At 44.4% G+C, this 18,941-nt stretch overlaps 2 protein-coding genes across 2 annotated transcripts; one reads left to right on the forward strand and one right to left on the reverse strand.

Annotated features, from left to right (window-relative positions):
- The first annotated feature begins 807 nt into the window (after positions 1 to 807).
- On the forward strand, positions 808 to 10,197 carry KLHL11 (kelch like family member 11). The gene is made up of 2 exons (XM_054593655.1): positions 808 to 1,412; positions 6,803 to 10,197. Exons 1-2 carry the CDS (start codon positions 868 to 870, stop codon positions 8,382 to 8,384), a joined length of 2,127 nt encoding a protein of 708 aa, XP_054449630.1. The 5' UTR covers positions 808 to 867; the 3' UTR covers positions 8,385 to 10,197.
- A 2,654-nt stretch (positions 10,198 to 12,851) lies between these two features.
- Positions 12,852 to 16,002, reverse strand: KLHL10 (kelch like family member 10). Its single transcript, XM_054593640.1, has 4 exons — positions 15,513 to 16,002; positions 14,216 to 14,833; positions 13,435 to 13,584; positions 12,852 to 13,226 (listed from the first exon to the last, which is right to left on the reverse strand). Exons 1-4 carry the CDS (start codon positions 15,930 to 15,932, stop codon positions 12,852 to 12,854), a joined length of 1,563 nt encoding a protein of 520 aa, XP_054449615.1. The 5' UTR covers positions 15,933 to 16,002.
- Positions 16,003 to 18,941: the final 2,939 nt, after the last annotated feature.

Raw genomic sequence — 18,941 nt, forward strand, 5'->3', positions numbered from 1 at the left:
ATAATTGACATACTAGTTTCAGGCATACAATTTGATATTTGTATATTAACTGCGGAATAATCACGTCTATAATTGTTATTAACTGTGGAATAATCACAGTAAGTCTATAGCTACCATTCAATTTACCCTTTATCCCCCTGATGGATTCATGTAGGGTGTGCTAACGTGAGCCCCTAGTTCTACTTTTGACCTTGTACAGTACATTCTCCACGCAGCCACCAGTGATATTTTTAAGAACACTTCATTGAGACACACCCTTGCTTAAAACCCCAAAGTGGCTTTTGGTCATCTTTTTAACCAGTACACAGGGAACAACAGTGTAGCTATGGCCCAACCACTGCAAAACACATCAAGCATCTCATCTACTCTTCACAGCCATCTTCCAACGTAGATATTACCATTCTTAGAAGATAATGAATTCACAGATAAGTAACTTGAACACCTTCCTTCATGAGTTGCATCCCCAACTCATCCATTAGTTGGGGCGCAGTCTCGAGTCGTTTCTAAAAAATTTGCTCCAAGGCCATTTTAAAACTAAAAATTCTATGTTACCACCCAAGACACTAACAATGAGTAATGGTGTAAGGTTGCTTTTGTTTTACAAAATGCCCACGATGAAGAGAATGCTATTCACTAAGAGGAAGAACACAAGCCATTCCCCGCCAACATGTCTTCAGAAGACCTAGCTGGCAAACAGTAGCGTTGAATCTACCCCAGGTGGCACGGTGTCGGGCGGAAGCGACGGCGCGTGCGCAGACCCCTCTAGCCGGCTCCGCCCCGCGCCCACTATTCCCAGAATTCCTCCGTGTCGCCTCACAACGGCTGGACCGTTCAGAGACTGCGGCGGCCGGGCGCGGCGGCGTCAAGATGGCGGCTGCGGCAGTAGCGGCGGCGGCCGCAGCAGCCGCAGCTGCATCTCTGCAGGTACTGGAGATGGAGAGCATGGAAACGGCCGCCGCCGGCTCGGCGGGGCTGGCCGCCGAAGTCAGGGGCAGCGGCACGGTGGACTTCGGGCCCGGGCCCTGCTTATCTGCCATGGAGGCGAGCGGGGGCGATCCTGGCCCGGAGGCCGAGGATTTCGAGTGCAGCTCTCACTGCTCCGAGCTGTCGTGGAGGCAGAACGAGCAGCGGCGCCAGGGCCTCTTCTGCGACATTACCTTGTGCTTCGGCGGTGCCGGAGGCCGCGAGTTCCGAGCCCACCGTTCGGTGCTGGCCGCCGCCACCGAGTACTTCACGCCCCTGCTCTCGGGCCAGTTCTCCGAGTCCCGCTCGGGCCGAGTAGAGATGCGCAAGTGGAGCTCCGAGCCCGGGCCCGAACCCGACACGGTGGAAGCCGTTATCGAATACATGTACACCGGGCGCATCCGCGTCAGCACGGGCAGTGTGCACGAGGTGCTGGAGTTGGCCGACAGGTAGGCAGGGGATTCAGGTGACGCAGGGGAGGAGGCTGGTGGAGACGCTGGCCTCCGCCCGAGGGCCGCATCCGGGGACGGCGCAGAAGGTGGGGAGGGCAGTGCCCACGGGTGCGCTCGAATGGACCCCGAGGCAGCGCACTCGTTTGATTCTGAGTCCGTGTGCTGTGGGGCAGCTTCAGCGCTGGGTGCTGAGGATGCAGCCGGCCAAGACAAGAGCCAGGGGAGGGCTGCTCGCCCTTACGGAGCTCAGATTCCAGGTGGAGGGACAAAGGCGATGAAAAGCAAAGTCCGCATCTTATAAGTGCTGTATTGACATTAAAAAGGGATGAAAGGGCGGCGGGCGGAGGGGGAGGGGGGCGAAAGCATAGTGATTGGGTAGAGGAAATACCTTTCTGAGGAGGCGACATTTAAACCGACCTCTAAACAGCAAAGATGGGGAATGAACATTCCAGGCAAATAGCGCAGAGGCCCTCAGGCAAGATCCAGTTGGGCTTAGAGAAGAACTAAAAAAGAAAAATGCAGTGGGGCTGGATATATAGTAGGTGAAAGGGAGAAGGGTATGTGAAATACGTTGGAATAAGGGATTTGGATTTTACTAGGTGATGGGAAGCTGGGTAAAGAAATGATCAGATTTAAATATTTTAAAAGATTATTCTGCTGCTGCTGTAGGAGCCAGGGATGGATGCTCCAGAGACTGGTTAGGAGGCAGGCGAATGCCATTTATAGAGATGGGAGGAGCCTGTTTGGGCAGTATTATGTTACAGATACATTATTTTAACAAATACCTGTTGATTACTTATTATACACCAGATCAGACTCGGGGTTCTGAGGTGCTGGGACTTCAGTGGTGAACAAAACAGACAAAGATCCCTTTCCTCATTGCACTCACATTGGTGGATAGACAACAAATAAATGAAGTAGATAGCACTTTGGGTGATTGTTATGGCTGATGAAAAATAAAACGCGACATATAGAATAGGAAGTGCTTGTGGAGAGAAACTATTTTTTAAATTGAATAGAGAATCCTCACAGAAGGATATTTGCAAAGAACTGAAGGAGGCGAAGTGAATCAGTGTTTCAGGTAGGGGACAGAGGTGTAAATGCCCTGAGGCGGAGCTCGTCTGGATGGTAAAGAATAGCTGGAGGCTGGTGTGGCTGGGTCCAAGGGACGTGGAGTGAGAGGAGTAGGAGAGGCCTCTGGGTGGCAGTGGGAAAGGATCCCCATCCCAGAGGGCCTTGTCGGCCTGTGGAAGGACTTGAACTTTTACTCTGAATGAGGCGGGAAGGTTTGAGGCAGAGGCGCCTCGCAGTCTGCTTTGAAGAATTCTTCTGTGTTGGAAGAAGAATGGGGCAGCAGGGAAGGGGCTGCAGGGGCGGAAGAAGAGAACCTAGTTTGGGAGATTGTTGCGCTGGTGGCAGAGCTTGGACGGAGGAGGAAAGGTGATAGGAGGTGCTTCAATTCTAGATATATTTTGAAGATAGAGGAAATGGATTTGCAGATGGATTCGATGTGTGGTGTGAAGGAAAAACTGCTAGTTTTGGTCCCAAGCAGCTGGAAAGTTGGAGCTGTTATTTATCAACATTTGGAAGACAGCAGGAAAACAAGTTTAGGAGGAAGATCAGGAGTTCGGTTTGGGTCCAGATGTCTGAGTAGGCGGTTGGATATCAGAGCATTGGGCGGTAGAGATGGGGGGCAATTAGCATATAGATAATAATTAAAGCTATGGGACTGGATGAAATTCCTTAGGAAGAGAGTGTATATAAAGAAGAGAAGGGCAGGACTGAGCTCTGGGATTCTTCAAAATGTTAAAGAGGAACCGGCAGAGAAAACTCATCTCATGGAAGCCTAGAAAGAAAGCGTGTCTAGGAGGGAGTGGCCAGTCAGGCCAGCTCTGACAGTCATAAATGATCCTCGAAATTGGCGCTGGGTCCTTGATTGCATTCATTGACAAGAGCCATGTAAAAAAATTTTTATTGATTTTTTTTTTTAGAGACATTTATTTGTTTTTTCACTTATTTATGCATTCATTGATTGATTCTTTTTCTTTCTTTTTTTTTTAAGATTTTAGATTTAGAGAGGGGAAGGGAGAGAAACATTGATTGATAGGTTGCATCTTGCACACCCCCAGTGGGGGACCCGGCCTTCAACCTAGGCCTGTGCCCTGACCGGGAATTGAACCAGCGACCCCTCAGCTTGCAGGCCAGCACTCAACCCACTGAGCCACACTAGCCAGGGCTGCTGGTTGATTCTTGTATGTGTCTTGACCTGGAATCAAACCTACAACCTTAGCATACCAGGAAAACACTAACCTAGTGAGCTACCCTGTCTGGGCCTTTTCTTTTTTTTTTTTTAAACACTACATTTTTTAAAAAATTGATTTGAGAGAGAGAAGAAGGGAGCGAAAGAGAAACATCAATTTGTTATTCAACCTCTTTATGCATTCATTGGTTAGTTCTTGTGTGTGCTGTGACTGGGCTCAAACCCGAAACCTTGGCTTATCAGGAGTACACTAACCAACTGAGCTTCCCAGCCAGGGACAAGAGCCATTTAATTTAAGTCTTGCTGCAAAAGGATCAGAAAAATGATACACATGGAAATGTTTGGGGAGGAGTCCAGGGAGTTCTATCTCCCCCCCCCCCCGCGGGCCCCCTCCCCCCTCCAGCTCAAAGATAGAGATATTAGAGCATGTTTGTGTGCTGATGAAGAATGAATCAGTAAAAGAGGAGAAATTGATGTTACATGAGCAGGGAAATAATTGCAGGAGCAAAGTCCTTGAAATCAAGATGGGGATAGAATCTGTATTAAAAAATGGAAAAGTTGGACTGAGAAGTCAAGTATAGGGTCAAGCTATAGGCAGTTTGGGCGATGGGAAGATGAAGTTTCTGCCCCATCGCTTCTCTTTTCTCAAAGCAGTGTGGGATTGGGTCACCCATTCGAGGGTGGAGTGGGGCAGGGCAGGTTGGGGGATTGAATAAAAATGGAAATGGAAGGCTCATTGCATTCGCTCAGGCTGTGTTTGCTTCTGTCAGTGAGCTTTGTTTTTCAGCTTTGTTCCTGCTTTACTGGGAGTTAGGGGCGAGGATGAGGAGGAAAAAACCCAGACTATTGATTTAAAACTAACTCCTCTCCGTCAGTTGCTGAACAGCTGCCTGGTGTTGGGCACTGTTCAGAGTGCCCTGCAACCATCACATCTCATCTTATCTGTTCTGAGGCAGGGGCCCTCTCCCTACCACCACCCTCCTCCCTCCCTTACTCTGTTGATCATACCTACCTTGAAGGGCACTTATAACGTAAATAACAGGAAGTGCAGTATGTGGTGCCCATCACATGGCAGATTCCTAGTATATGCTAGCTATTGTCTTCATAGAGCAGCGTTTCTTCGGTCCAAACACCGGTCCAAAGGAATCTCTCTCAGAATTATCTAGAGTGCCTTACAAATAATAGGTGCTGGAGGAGGGGTTGGAGCCTGGGAATCTAGGGACCCAGGCACCGAGACATGTTTGCATGCTATGAGACCTCTTACCACTCCACCATGTCTTTGTCTTACATCTAAGATGGGATGTTCCCTGAAGAGGAGGAAGGGAGCTTGTCTTACTCATCTTTGTATCATTGTTAGATGGCATCATTCATGGTCCTTGGCACAAATTCAAAGCCAACAGGAATCCCCAGTTTGGGGCGCAGTGAAGAAGAAAACTTTGAGTGCTAAACAGCTTGATTGTGATACAGCACAGCTGTGAAAACAGTGCGGGCTGTGCAGCCGCTCAGTTGTGATACGAGGCTGTGAGGCAGCCCTGGGACCAGGCCCCTTTCCAGCTAGACAGCTCTGTTCCTCGGTGGTCTGCTTTGGTCTGATCCTTTCTGTGCTTCTCACTGTTCCACCAAGACATCTTTGGTGCTTCAGCTCAGCCGGGGATACACAGCTTTTGGTGAAAAGGGAAGTGCGCTCTCACAGCCGGAGGGAGCTGGCCTATGTGGACAGAAGTCCCTGCCTGTGGTCCTTGATTGCTCTGTCCTCATGTGAATGAGGACTTCAAATCCTCACAGTTTAATCGGTCCAAGAGACACTGTCCTGACTGGTCAGAATAGAGCCGTCCTGGTTGGTTGGAGTTGCACAGCTCTGATTGGTTGGGGAGAGCCTCAGTCCTATTGGTTGAAGTAGGATTCCAGGAGCTCCTTTATAAGGACTGGCTCGGATGGCAGAAACACAGGGGCAGGCCTGTCTGAAGCGCAGTTGGTGTGCGGGGCTCCTGTGTAGAAATGGTTGCTAGGCTCTGTTTTAAAAATTTGAGTCCAGTTAGCTACCAGGAACCGCCTTTTAGTAAGTGTTGTCTTCCTCGGGGTTCACGGTAGTTGTAATAACCACAGTAACAGATGGTTACTGAATTAGAGAGGCCTGAACTGATGAAGTCATCCTTATATTGTTAAGCTTCTCAGTGCTGGGGATGTTGTCTTTTTAAAGATGTGGTCACAAATTCGCTACCCTTGGGGCTGAGTTCTGCCATATTTAAGGATTGGGCTGAAACTATTGTGAGTGTTTTAAAAATTTAACTTCAACCAAATTTAAGTCAGCAATTTCTAATCAGTTACATGCCAAACCACTTTCTTTTTTAAACCTGGACTGTCCTACACATGTGTTTTTTATTGTTGTTGTTTTATTTCCTGGCCTCTTCAGATGTTTGAGTTTGTTTTGTCAGCCCTGCTTTAATGAGAATGCCGCTTGGCCCAGAGTGCTCCCACACTCCCCAGCACCCTCCCTCCAGCGCTGACCTGGAAGGAAGGTCAAGTGGGGCGGTGATTTACACCTCTGACACAGAACCTTCACTGCTGTTGCTTCCATTGCTTGAGCAAACAGCCTCTATTCTCCTATACTCCTATACAGTGCAGTCCACGCCTAATGATGTCTCCTCACTGAGACCCTGCCTCATTGAAGAAGAGGCTGGTAACTGGCTAGGGATTAGTGCGGGATGGTATAGACAAGTTTGAATTGGGATTTGCCTTTGCCAAGGACAAATTAAAGTGAAAATAAAGTATGGGACTATTGTGCTTTATTAAAGGATATGTTCTGGAAAACCTTACATAATTTTAAAACTCCATTGTGTGTGTGTGTATTAGCTATATTATGCATAATATATAATTATATAGAAACTATATAATACAAATAATTTACAACAGATCATATGTAAAGATGATTTTATATATGCATTGTAAACATGCTTTTCAACATAATCCATTTTAATTTGGGAGGATTTGTGTTTTTTTTTTCCAGATATTGTGCATAGTGAAATGAAGTTTACCATTTCGGTTTGTATAACTCAAATACTGTAAAAACACAGCCACTGTATTTATGCACACTCGAAAATTAATCTATCTTTTTCTTGATTTTTAGGTTCCTATTAATTCGTTTAAAAGAATTTTGTGGAGAATTTCTTAAGAAAAAACTTCATCTCTCTAATTGCGTGGCCATCCATAGCTTAGCTCACATGTATACCCTCAGCCAACTTGCTCTGAAAGCTGCCGACATGATACGGAGAAATTTCCACAGAGTAATTCAGGATGAGGAATTTTATACTTTGCCTTTCCATCTTATTCGAGACTGGTTGTCAGACTTGGAAATTACGGTTGATTCCGAAGAGGTTCTTTTTGAAACAGTTCTGAAGTGGGTTCAGAGAAATCCTGAAGAGAGGGAGAGATACTTCGAAGAACTTTTTAAATTGCTCAGACTGTCCCAGATGAAACCTACTTACCTTACTCGGCATGTCAAACCAGAGAGGCTGGTGGCCAGTAATGAAGTTTGTGTCAAGTTAGTGGCCGACGCAGTCGAGAGGCACGCTCTGAGAGCTGAGAACATACAGTCGGGCACATTCCAGCACCCCACTTCTCCTGTCTCGTTATTACCTCGTTACGGGCAAAACATGGACGTGATCATGGTTATTGGGGGCGTGTCGGAAGGAGGAGACTATTTAAGTGAATGCGTAGGGTATTTTGTCGATGAAGACAGATGGGTAAACCTGCCTCATATTCATAACCACCTGGATGGACATGCAGTCGCAGTAACAGAATCCCATGTGTATGTTGCTGGATCAATGGAACCAGGGTTTGCAAAAACTGTGGAAAGGTATAACCCAAATTTTAATATATGGGAACATGTTTGTAGTCTGATGACAAGGAAGCATTCTTTTGGGCTAACGCAAGTCAAAGGGAAGCTCTATAGCATTGGAGGACACGGCAACTTTAGTCCTGGCTTTAAAGATGTTACTGTTTATAATCCTGAGCTTGATAAGTGGCACAACTTGGAATCAGCACCAAAGATTCTTCGAGACGTCAAAGCACTAGCCATTGAGGACAGGTTTGTGTACATTGCTGCCCGCACTCCTGTGGACCGGGACACCGAAGATGGGTTAAAGGCTGTAATTACTTGCTACGATACAGAGACTCGACAGTGGCAAGATGTGGAATCTTTGCCACTTATAGACAATTACTGCTTCTTCCAAATGTCCGTGGTCAATTCAAACTTTTATCAGACAGCATCGTGCTGTCCCAAGAGTTATTCTTTAGAAAATGAAGAGGCAGTCAGAAAAATTGCCAGCCAAGTTTCTGATGAGATCCTTGAAAGCTTACCTCCAGAAGTCCTAAGCATTGAAGGGGCAGCCATTTGCTATTACAAAGATGATGTTTTCATCATTGGAGGCTGGAAAAACAGTGATGATATTGACAAGCAGTATCGGAAAGAAGCCTACCGATACTGTGCTGAGAGAAAGAGGTGGATGCTTCTTCCTCCCATGCCACAGCCTCGATGTAGAGCCACTGCTTGCCACGTGAGAATCCCATACCGGTATTTGCATGGCACACAGAGATACCCTATGCCTCAAAACTTAATGTGGCAGAAAGACCGGATCAGACAGATGCAAGAAATACATCGGCACGCCCTAAACATGAGGCGAGTGCCAAGCTCTCAGATTGAATGCTAGGTTCTCTAATATGTGCAGCTTAACAGTTATACTTGTTTCATGAGAGTGAAGATATCTAAGACTGTTACTTGAAAAAGTATGTTGATAACTTATTTTCTACATGAATTGATTATTGCCTCCTATAAAAGAACTAGAGTTAAAAACAGAAGACTGGGAAACTAAGTACATGGTAATTTTTGTTAGCCTGCAGTCTTTTTGTGTCTTTGGTTTCTGTCTCTGGTTTGTATGTATGTGCTAGCTAAAGAAGATCTTATTAAAGGCAAGTGGAAAAACCAGGTGTAGGTACCTGGCTTGTTTTCTGCCAAGAAGTTGTAACTCCTTTGTCTTATGGACTTAGGTTTTGAACATGCTTTAAGCACCAATTTCATTTGCACATTTACCTTAATATTTCTTTTAATCTTTTCCTGAATCATTGGCTTTGACAAGATCAGAACTTACACATTGAGCCCCCATCTGCAAGAGGTGTGTGCAGTAGTGAGACTGAAATTTGAAGGGAAAAGCACAATATTTCAGCAAGATGATTTTAGACTGTTTGCATTGGTATTTTGTTTATCTAGAAATGCTATTTTTTTTCCTTCTAGAATAGTTGACTGGTGAGGAATTTGTGATTGGCTCATGCATTTTTGAACATTTTTCATTTCTTTAGCAACTGAATTGTCAACTTGAAGCTGTCACTCTGAGATGATGGTAGTGGGCAACAGTATTAATCTTTAGCTGATTGAATACAGAGGACATTATATATGTGAAATTCATTTCTTGGAGAAATATTAGTGCAGACTGAGAAATCAAAGGCATTAAAAACTTTTAAATACTTTTTTCAGAAGTTGCAGGTTTATTTGAGGATAAGTTGATGAGTGTAAATAATGCCTATGACAATCGACACTCAATGCCTTCAATTTTAAATTTTGCTCTAATACATATTTAATAGAATCCTCATTCCTTTCTTAAAAAAAAAAAAAACACCTTTTTTTGAAATGGAAAGGAAATAACAATTTAGAGAAATGTTGCTAAAGAGAAGCCTTATTATTTCTCAGCCCCGGTTGTTATGTTATATCCAGTTGCCCTAGACCTTTTTTTTTAAAATGAGAGTTTATTTGAGCCTAACTAGCCACATATGCCTGGAACTAGGATCTCAAATGCTCCCCAGTTGCCCTAGACTTTTCATTGAAACTTTACCTGAGCTTAGAATATAAAATTTAAGTGCATAAGTCTGGCTCTTTAAAATTTATTGCTGTAGTTAATCTTTTATTTATTTTTATGCATTCTTACGATTCTCTTATACACTCCCAAGCTTTATACAAATTAGCACTCAGGTTGACTATTTTAGCACTCAGTAACTTCTGCTCTTACTGTTTGCAATGTGGATCCCGCATATTTTTCTTGTTTCTTTTGGAGTGTGTCTACTTTCTTAGACATTCCAGAATACTGTCCTAGAAATTAAACTCTAAGTGATTTATTTTTGTTCCCTACTCCATTATAGTTAACCTTTTTATTAGTTATGTCAAACATTAAAACAAAAAAAAAATACAACCAGAAAGTTTAAAGTTTGCAGTTTGCTGCAAAACTATTAATGTTTAACCCTTGGACTCTATACTAAGAATTTTCCTGAAATTTCTAAATTGATACCCCTGCCTAGGACAGTTTTTTCAATAAACACATAGGAAATCTGCTTTAAAACCATTTAATTGAACCCTGGCCAGCTGGTGTACTTGGTTGGAGCATGGTCCAGCACACCAAAACGTTGTGGGTTCGATTCCTGATCAGGGCACATACCTAGTTTGTAAGTTTAGTCCCCCTTTGGGAGAGGATAGATCAATGTTTCTTTCTCCCTCCCCGCCCGCCCCCCCCCCCCCCCCCCGCTTCCTCTCTTTCTCTCCCCTACTTTCCCTCTCTCTCCCCCTCCTGCTGCCTTCTCTCTTTAAAATCAAACATATCCTGGGTGAGGATTATATATTAATAATTAAAGGAACAGTTATTTAGATTGGGATGGGGATAGGAAACTGCAAGTCATATTTCTATATGAGGCTGTAGTATCCTACCCAATCTCAACCATTTTCTCAATTTCTGTGTATTTGTAATTATTTTAATAAAAGCCATTGGATTTTGAAAAGTACAAATTCTTAGTAGTGAGAGGTCTATGCAAATAAGATAGAAAAGCTCATTGGATGAAGTTCTCATTTCTCTCTGATGGACTGTGCTAGCAAACTTCCTTTTCTTGGTGGTTGAAATAATTCAGTAGCTCACTAGGAGAACAGTTTCTTTGCAGAAGGTGTGATACAAGGATTTGGGGCCATGTTTTTTTTGTTTTGTTTGTCGAGGTTTTCTGAGACAGTCATTACCAGTTCCTGTGGAGGGATGTCTTTCACATGATGTGGCAGAAATTATAACTCGTAAGATTTAGGTATAATCTGGTTTTGAAAACTTGATTGAAATTGTTGTTTTTTAACTTAGCAGGCAGCCTAGGCCATGGGTGAAAAGATGGGGTAAGTCCTTCCTTGCATGATGATGTGTGCGGGTTTTCCCGACTACTGAATTTCTCATTTTCATATTTGAATTCACACGTGTGATTTCACATCAATAACTTGTGTTTCTGAAATATCCTAACTAACTTGTTAATCAGGGAAGAAACCAGATTTGCTTAAATCTGTTCAAGGCTGACATTCTGAAATCTAAACTGGAAATAACTTCCTGGTGTATTTGGAAAGATTCTGATTATGAAGAGTCTAAAGTGGCTCTTTGGGAGGAAAAAAATGTCCTTTTTGATGAAAACTTAAAGATTGTGTTTGGTAATTTAAGCAGTTAAAAATACAGCTTTAAAAAATATGTGTATTTAAGCAAGACTTTTTTTGTTGTTGCTTTTGGTTTTGTTGAAGGAAAAGAGTAATTGATTATACAAAAAGTAACAACTCTACGTAACTTTGAGTGAAGCTACTTGTATCTCAGAAATGGATGTCCTTTAACTATACCTTCCCACCATGGTTTTTTAAAAAATCAGTGGTGTATGTTGAGAATGTCAGTCATGAGCTTAGTGTTTAAGTACCTCATTTGCAGTTATTTGCATGATTAGTCTTGTGTATCTTGGTATCTAGGCTTTTGCTGTGCCAATTCAAAAATATTTTGCTAAAAAAAAAATCTCAATTCATTTATATCAATTTTGTTTTGATCAGCTGGTTTTGTATAGTACTTCTGGGACCAAAACATTTTTAAATATTAACTTTTAAATATGGAACAGATGTTGGGAGCTGGAAAGATGGTGTTTATGGAAGATTTGTCTGTTTATGGATTTTAAATTCTTTAGGCTGCTGGTAAGGCGGTTTCTAGGGCACACTTTTCTTCGTGTTTCTTGATTAGTATATAGCATGTGCTATGTTTAAATACATTATTCTCTGCCTCATAATTCTATATGAACACTATACTATTGGTAGACAGGTAAGCAAAATTGTGTGTTTTAGTTACTTGGCCTAATCAAGCATAACCAAAGGGACTTTTTGTGCTTTCCTCAAATTAAGCTTAAACAAAAAGAGCGTATTGGTCACATTTCATGTCTTTTGAAAACAAAGAATTGTGAAGCATGTTCATCTGCCTACACTATAAAAATAGGGTGCCTATAGTAGAGTATTTGAGAAACAATTCATTCTTTTTTAACAGTCAAACATTTTGGCACAGTTCATCACTCAGTTTGTTACTTTCTTGAGAATAGTCCTTTTTTGTTTTTGTTATAATGTTAACATTATAACATGTTCTCATCATTGGAAACAAAAGAGCTCATAGTTGAGTGATGTAATACAATAATGATAACATAATACAGTAGTCACTTTGCTTCAAGGAGTTTAGGCAGCCCAGTAACTGCTATTTGTTGCTTACCTTTGTAGAGCTTTTGTCTTGCTCTAACAGTGAAGCACATACAATTACAGCACTTGTGAACTTAATTCTCCTGCATAATGCACTCGTGAAAAGTAGTGCTTGCTAGATGTTTGAAGATCTTAGAATCTCTGTGCTAGGGCTCGTTGAGTTTTTTGTAACATAAATACTTAGTTCAAGGTGATGCACAGTGAGTTTTGGGGGCTAGCAGTATCCAAGCCCCTACTCTACTGAAAGTATAACCTTGACGATCTCCTGTAAGTCAGGAGATGTGGAATTTAGGACACTTTGAGACTTCACATTGTAAAATAGCTTGTTTTGTGTTCCTAAAGCTATCTTGTTCTGTGTTAAAGTCCTAATGGTCTCAATGTAAGTTCTAAATAAACGTATTTCATTAGAGCTGGTTTGCACTGTGTGATTTTTCCTTTTTAAGCATGTGCTGTTGAATATTGCTCTTTTCCTTCCCTCTTACTCCCTTCTTTGTTCAGCCCTTGGCTCCCTTAGGTTGAACATTTTCCAGTACTCTTACAAGTTTAAACACTGAATTTATTTAAAAAAAGATTTAATTCTTATTGCTTAGATTTTTTATTAGCTAAATGAAGAGGCTCATACAGGTAGGGTACTTGTTGAAGCGGAGTACTTGACTTCATCTCGCAGTGCTAATCCTGTGAAGTTGTCCCTTCTGGCTGCGTATTCCCCCACGTTGGCCAGCCCTGGCACCACACAGCAGCTCAGGGCACTGCGGTATATGCTCATGTCGTGAGCGTCGTACCACTCGTCAGTCTTTTCGTCGTAGCACTCAACATTAAAGGTGGTGGTGAAGCCGTTAAAGCCGCCCACCACGAACAAGAGGTCATCTACCACCTCAATGCCAAAATTGCTACGAGGATTAAACATAGTGGGGATTGTGCGCCAAGTGTTAGCCACTGGGCTGTAGGCTTCTGCACTCCTAAGTCGGTTAGCTCCATCGAAGCCACCTACCTGTGGACAGCAACGAAACATGACTGAACCATTGATTCTGTTCACCCAGGAGGCCCCTTAGGGGAGGACTAGTCGTTTCATACCTCCTCCTTCCATGGGGGGCAGGGGGACCCGGGGACCCTTTTCAGATGCTTACCGATAATGGTATAAACCTGTTTACTAACAAAACATCGGAGGGTATCATTTTTGTGGTACAAGGTAAACTCACTGCGTATACGTGTTCTCCGTAAGCAATTACGCCTATTCCACTCCTCCTGCTTCTCATGGGTGCTATGACGGTCCACTGATTACTCTCTGTGTTGTACACTTCTGCTGTAAACAGGCATTCATTTCCATTAAACCCGCCACATATGTAGACCTGTGTGAAGACAGTTCCAAGATTATTAAAGCTCTTACCTCTGGGGTATGAAAGGGTATGTATATGGTGTGTGGAGGGGAGCATTTTTGATGCCAGTCTACACGCTGAGTTTCTTTTTGCCACATGTGCAGGCATTGCTTTATTTTTATTTTTTATGGTTCTACTCAGAGGTTCTTACAGTGAAAGGATGCAAGTAAAGACTCAGCCAGGGGAAGAGATTCACAGGGCGGAATCCAAGAATGTCCCGAACAAGGAGCTTCCAGGTAGCCTTTCCTCGTGGGGCCGCGCGCAGTGTTACTCGATGACAGTGACATGTGGCAGCACACTTGGCGCGCTGTCAGCCAGCACTGTTCCCCTGAGGCCCGTGTGTGGTTTTCACTGGGGTTCAGTGATAGAGTGGGCTGCCTGAGTGTCTGCCCTGTACGAGCATTTCTTTTTAATAAGTACAATAAGAAAAGATAGTTACAAAGGGCGATTTAGTCATTCAGTGAAGGAGTTAGAACTGCAGAGTACTGCCGCTTCTGTTTTCCGTCCCACCCCACTCCCCCCAGAAAAAAGAAAAAACGAAGAAGAGCATTCTGTCTGGGCCCGTTGGCACGCACATCTCCCAGCGCCCCGCCCCCGGCTTTACCTTCCCGTAGAGTGTTGTGGCGCTCGCGTCACTCCTCTGCTCATGCATGGGGGCAATGAGTGTCCACTGATTGGTCTCTGGCTCGTACCGCTCAGCAGTGTTGAGGCGCACGTAACCATCGAACCCCCCCATGGCATAAATGAAGTTGCTGAGGACTGTCACGCTGACGTAGCAACGTCTGGAGTGCATCGGGGCTACTTGGTGCCAAGTTTTCTTAACTGGGTCAAAACGCTTAACACTATTGAAATAATCTACGCTATCAAACCCCCCAATGATATAGACGTAGCCTTTCAAATAGGCTGCCCCGTGGTAGGCACGGGGACTCTCTTCTTCACAAGTGACATTCACCCATCTGTCTGCCCGAGCATCGTATGCCTCAATGGCATTGGTGGGGCTCCCACCACTCCAGCCACCGATTGCAAACAGTATGGCGTAGGGCAGGCGGGGCCTGGTGAGTGGGTTGGTGAAGTCAGAGTTAGAGGGTCCGTTCATGTTCAGGTCATACATGGCCTTTAGGGCATTAATGATGACTGGCTTGCATTCTTCGCTGTCTTTGACATAGTCATTCATCTTAACATTGTTCATGAAGTACTCAGCATGCATTAGGGCCAGGCGAACCTGAGAAGGAAACGCAGCAAGTCATTTAAAGTGAGGTGAGGACGGCTGGAAAACCCATATCCTTAACCCCCATGTTACAGCCTGCTGCGAATTGCTCTAGGGTCAGCTGTTTTTTTTTGTTTTTTGGTTTTTTTTTAGTTTACAACTCAATTTAACTGTTTGTTTTTAAGAGGTGCTATACATTTGGATGCTGAGAATGAGCTAGAAAATGATCAGCAAGCTAACCCATTCCTTGGCCACTAGACAGTACTCCTAGACCCCAAAAAAAAGCTGTAGTAATTGTTCCATAAATCAGTATTTGTCTCTATATGTGAAAGAACATGAATTTGCACCAAATGCCAGCTAGTTCAGTTTCTCTCTTGGGTTTGGGGAAATTCATAGGATGGACAATGGTAAAAGAAGAGCCTCTAGAATTCTGTTGAAGGCCTTGCCCTCTCCTTCCCCCACTGCCAGGGAGAATTTTGGTCAAAGAACACGACTGGGATAAAAGGAGCTAGCAATGCCAAGGACAGAGGAAATTGCAAAATTCCCAGAAACTAGTAGGAGATGCCTTCTATTTAAGTATATGTAGATGTAGCCCTGGAATCTAACATCTGAATATGGCTCTTAGCACAATCTCGCTGGGATAAAGGAATCACAAGTGAGCAATTAAGCATCCCACAAAAAATAGTAACTTGACCTTGGGGAGCAAAACTGAAATATGCTGCTTCCTATTTTGGGGGTCATGAGCAATCCACTTTAAAATGGCCTCAAATACAGCATCTTCTTGTTTGACGTTTAGCTCGTCTTTTTCGATGATATCCTTTAGTTCAGTGACGGAGAGCTCTAAAAACTCTGCTGAGACTTTCACCATCTCCTCAAAGTTGTGCAGTATGAACATGTAGGCCTTCTGCCTCAGTTCTGGGCAGTAGTAGTAGTCTGTGAACTTGCAGATGCCGATACAATTATCCAAACACAGCTCTGACTTGAGGAACTCGCAGCAGCCCCTTACAATACCCATGATGTTGAATTGGTCTGCAGCAGCCAGCAGCTTCTCCACATTGTCTGGCGTGATGGGCACGGTCCTGGTGTATGCGTATTCAATGATTAGCTTCATCATGTCGGGGGAAATGCCAGGAATGTTGTACACCTTCTTTTCAGTGTTGTTCCAGCCACTTGTAAACAAAGCTCTGGGGAAAATGAAACAAAAAAACCTAAAAGCTAGCAGTCACTGAAACATTTATCTCCAGTCTGCCATGTTTCCCCCATGTTTTTTCCTTGCTGAGGAGAGTTTGGACATTTTCCAAAGAGCATACTGGAAATAATTTGGCGTCAGGAAGTGGGGGGAGGGGGGAGCAGACTGCTTTATACAGTGGACAGAACTTTTCCATGAACTTTGGTCATTTCTACCATCCTCATGATAACTAGGTCCCTTTCTCATTTTGCAGGTGAAGAAATTAGGATCTAGAGCTAGGAGCAAGGCCCAGGTCGCTTCTGTCTCAGCCCATTGCCCAGAAAATTATCTTGCTTAAGGAAATTCAACTCGAGCAATGTACTTTTAAAATAAGTAATCTTCAATCAACGGGTGCCCATAATCTGATCTGTTGCTTCCTCCTTGGTCCAAGCTACCACTGTCTCTTGCCTAGAGTGGGAGCAACCTCCTAACAGATTTGCTCTTGGCAGCTCCAGAGTTTAGCTGTATGCAAGTCACCAGCGTTCCTCTTAAACCCAGCCAAGGCTGCCCAACCCTCAGCCTGCGGGCCACATGCGGCCCAGGATGGCTATGTATGCCGTCCAACACAAAATTATAAATTTATTTGAAACTTTTTTTATGCTAATCAGTTTTCCTTAGTGCTTGTGCATTTAATGTGTGGCCCAAGACAACTCTTCTTCCAGCATGGCCCAGAGATGCCAAAAGGTTGGACACCCCTGCAAGTCGAAACCTTCCATTGACTTCCCTTCTCAGGGCAAATTCAAAAGTAGGTCTCTGGGGGGTGAGGTCTCCACCAGTCACACCTCCCTGACTATGGTATTTCCTCCTGCCTTCCCCCTCACTCCGTTCCAGCCCCGCTGGCCTTGCCTCCCTTGAATACACCAGAAAGCCATCTGTGTTTGGTCCTTTACCTGCTATTCCTTCTGCCTGGAAGGCTGCCCAATTTCTGTATTTCTCACTGCTTCATTCCCTTGAAGTCTTTGCTGAAATGTATTTCAACTGTGTCAGCAAAGTGATAATCCTATTTAAAATTGCCATCCATCACTCCCTATCTTCTTTCTTTCCTTAGCACTTATAATCTGATATGTATTTTATTTATTTAATACCCATTCCCCCTAACCAGAAGGTATGCCTCATGAGAACAGGAATGTTTCTCTCTGGTCATTGTTTTATTTCCAGTACCCTCTATAGTCCCTGTCACAAAATAGACAGTCAATAATTGTTGAATAAATAAATGACTGCTGCTATACCGTGTTGCTAGGTACTTTTCTGGTGTTGAACAAGACAGGATTCCCTGCCCTAATAGATATTTTGCTTCCCTTTTCTGGGAGGTTTAAGAAAACATGGGCTTAGAGATCAAAGTCTCTAGAGCAGGGGTCTATAAATAAAGCCTCTGGGCCAAAATCCATCCACTTCTTTTTGTACTGCCCATAAGGTAAAAAGGCAAATGGAGAAATGAAAAGAGTATTTTGCAGCACCTGGAAATGACAATGAATTCAAATTCAGCGTCCGTAAATACTTTTATCGGAACACCGCCATGCACTTCCATGCAGTAGTATCTATGGCTGCTTTCCAGCGATCAAGGCAAAGCGGTGCAGCTGCATGCGACAGAGACTATATGGCCGGCAAAGCTTAAAGTATGTGCTGCCTGGTCTCTCTGTACACTCTGCTGAAGATCTAAATAAGAATTTTTTAGCAATGGATGGGACACGCTTATTATATCTCGATAGGAATTGATTACTCAAACATTCTCAGCTCACAAACAAAATAGCCCTTCTATTTCCTGGGTAACAATGGTTTGGGTCCCAACTCCCTTTTTATGATAAACATTTCTGTGGTCCTTTCCCTGCATCCCTCTTCCCATCCCCTCAATCCTTGTTAATTTATTGCCCTGTTCGAGCTTGTGTCTACAGGGGTAGGGGCGTGGGGGTGGCTGCAGTGGCATCATCTAGGTTTAAGGAGGAAACCCAGTATGGGTGCTCAATGTTCCCAAAGGTTGGTGTGAGTGAGAATCAAAGGAAAAAAAGCAGCTGGCCCACCAACAGTTAGCTGAAACCCACTTGAACACTAGAGAGACGAGGGCCTGGCCCGCGTTGTTCAGAGGACGAAGGAGCCAGGCTACAGGGCTTTGACAGTGTCCCTAAATGAAGGGGGTGGGGTGGGAGACATGAAATAAACCACGAAGTCTCAGGTCGCGCCCAACCCCCGCTTTGGCTTAGTTTGGCCACTCTGTTCTACCTAAAGTAGGAGCTGCAGCTGCAGAGGATGTTCTTGTGGGCATTGAACTCAAAACCATTGACCTTGATGACCACGTCGCAGAGCTTGCCCTCCAGCCTGAGCTCGTTGAAGATCTCACAGGTCATCGCACTCATCTTCCTCTCCATGTGAGGTTGGTGGAAACGTGTGGAGGCCGCCGCGCTCTCCATCTCCATCGCACCCTGGGACCAGCCGAGAGAGGCTGCTCTCCCTGGGGGGTCGGGAGGGTTCTGGGGGGCCCCTTTAGCCAGCTGTCCCTCCTTGTCCCTACTACATTTTTCATGCAGGGCCCAGCAGGAAGCCCAAGTTCCAGAATCCTGGGCCCGCGGTGAGATCACCCTCAGGATTGTGCTCTCAGGTTCTGGAACTCTCTGCTGTCCCAGTCCCCTTCCTTCTCCCCTCCCCTCCCCCACCACGCTATTAGGCTAACAATCACCCCACAGCCCCATCGGTGCCCTTGGATCCGAGGGGGACCGTGACCGCCAACACCAACATACAAGAGTTTTTATTAATTCTGGGTCCTGTGGCCCGGCCCGCACCCTGCAGCATCCATGCGCCCTCTTCCCACAGCTCCACGCCTGGCTCTCCGACGCGCGGTTCAAGGAAACCAACAGAGGAGGCAGAAGGGAAAAATGGAACTTACTACAATTTCATTCTTGC

The sequence above is a fragment of the Pteronotus mesoamericanus genome, unplaced genomic scaffold (genome assembly GCF_021234165.1).
Source record: "Pteronotus mesoamericanus isolate MK-2021 breed Mesoamerican mustached bat unplaced genomic scaffold, CSHL_Meso_final scaffold_476, whole genome shotgun sequence".
Lineage (NCBI taxonomy): Eukaryota > Metazoa > Chordata > Mammalia > Chiroptera > Mormoopidae > Pteronotus > Pteronotus mesoamericanus.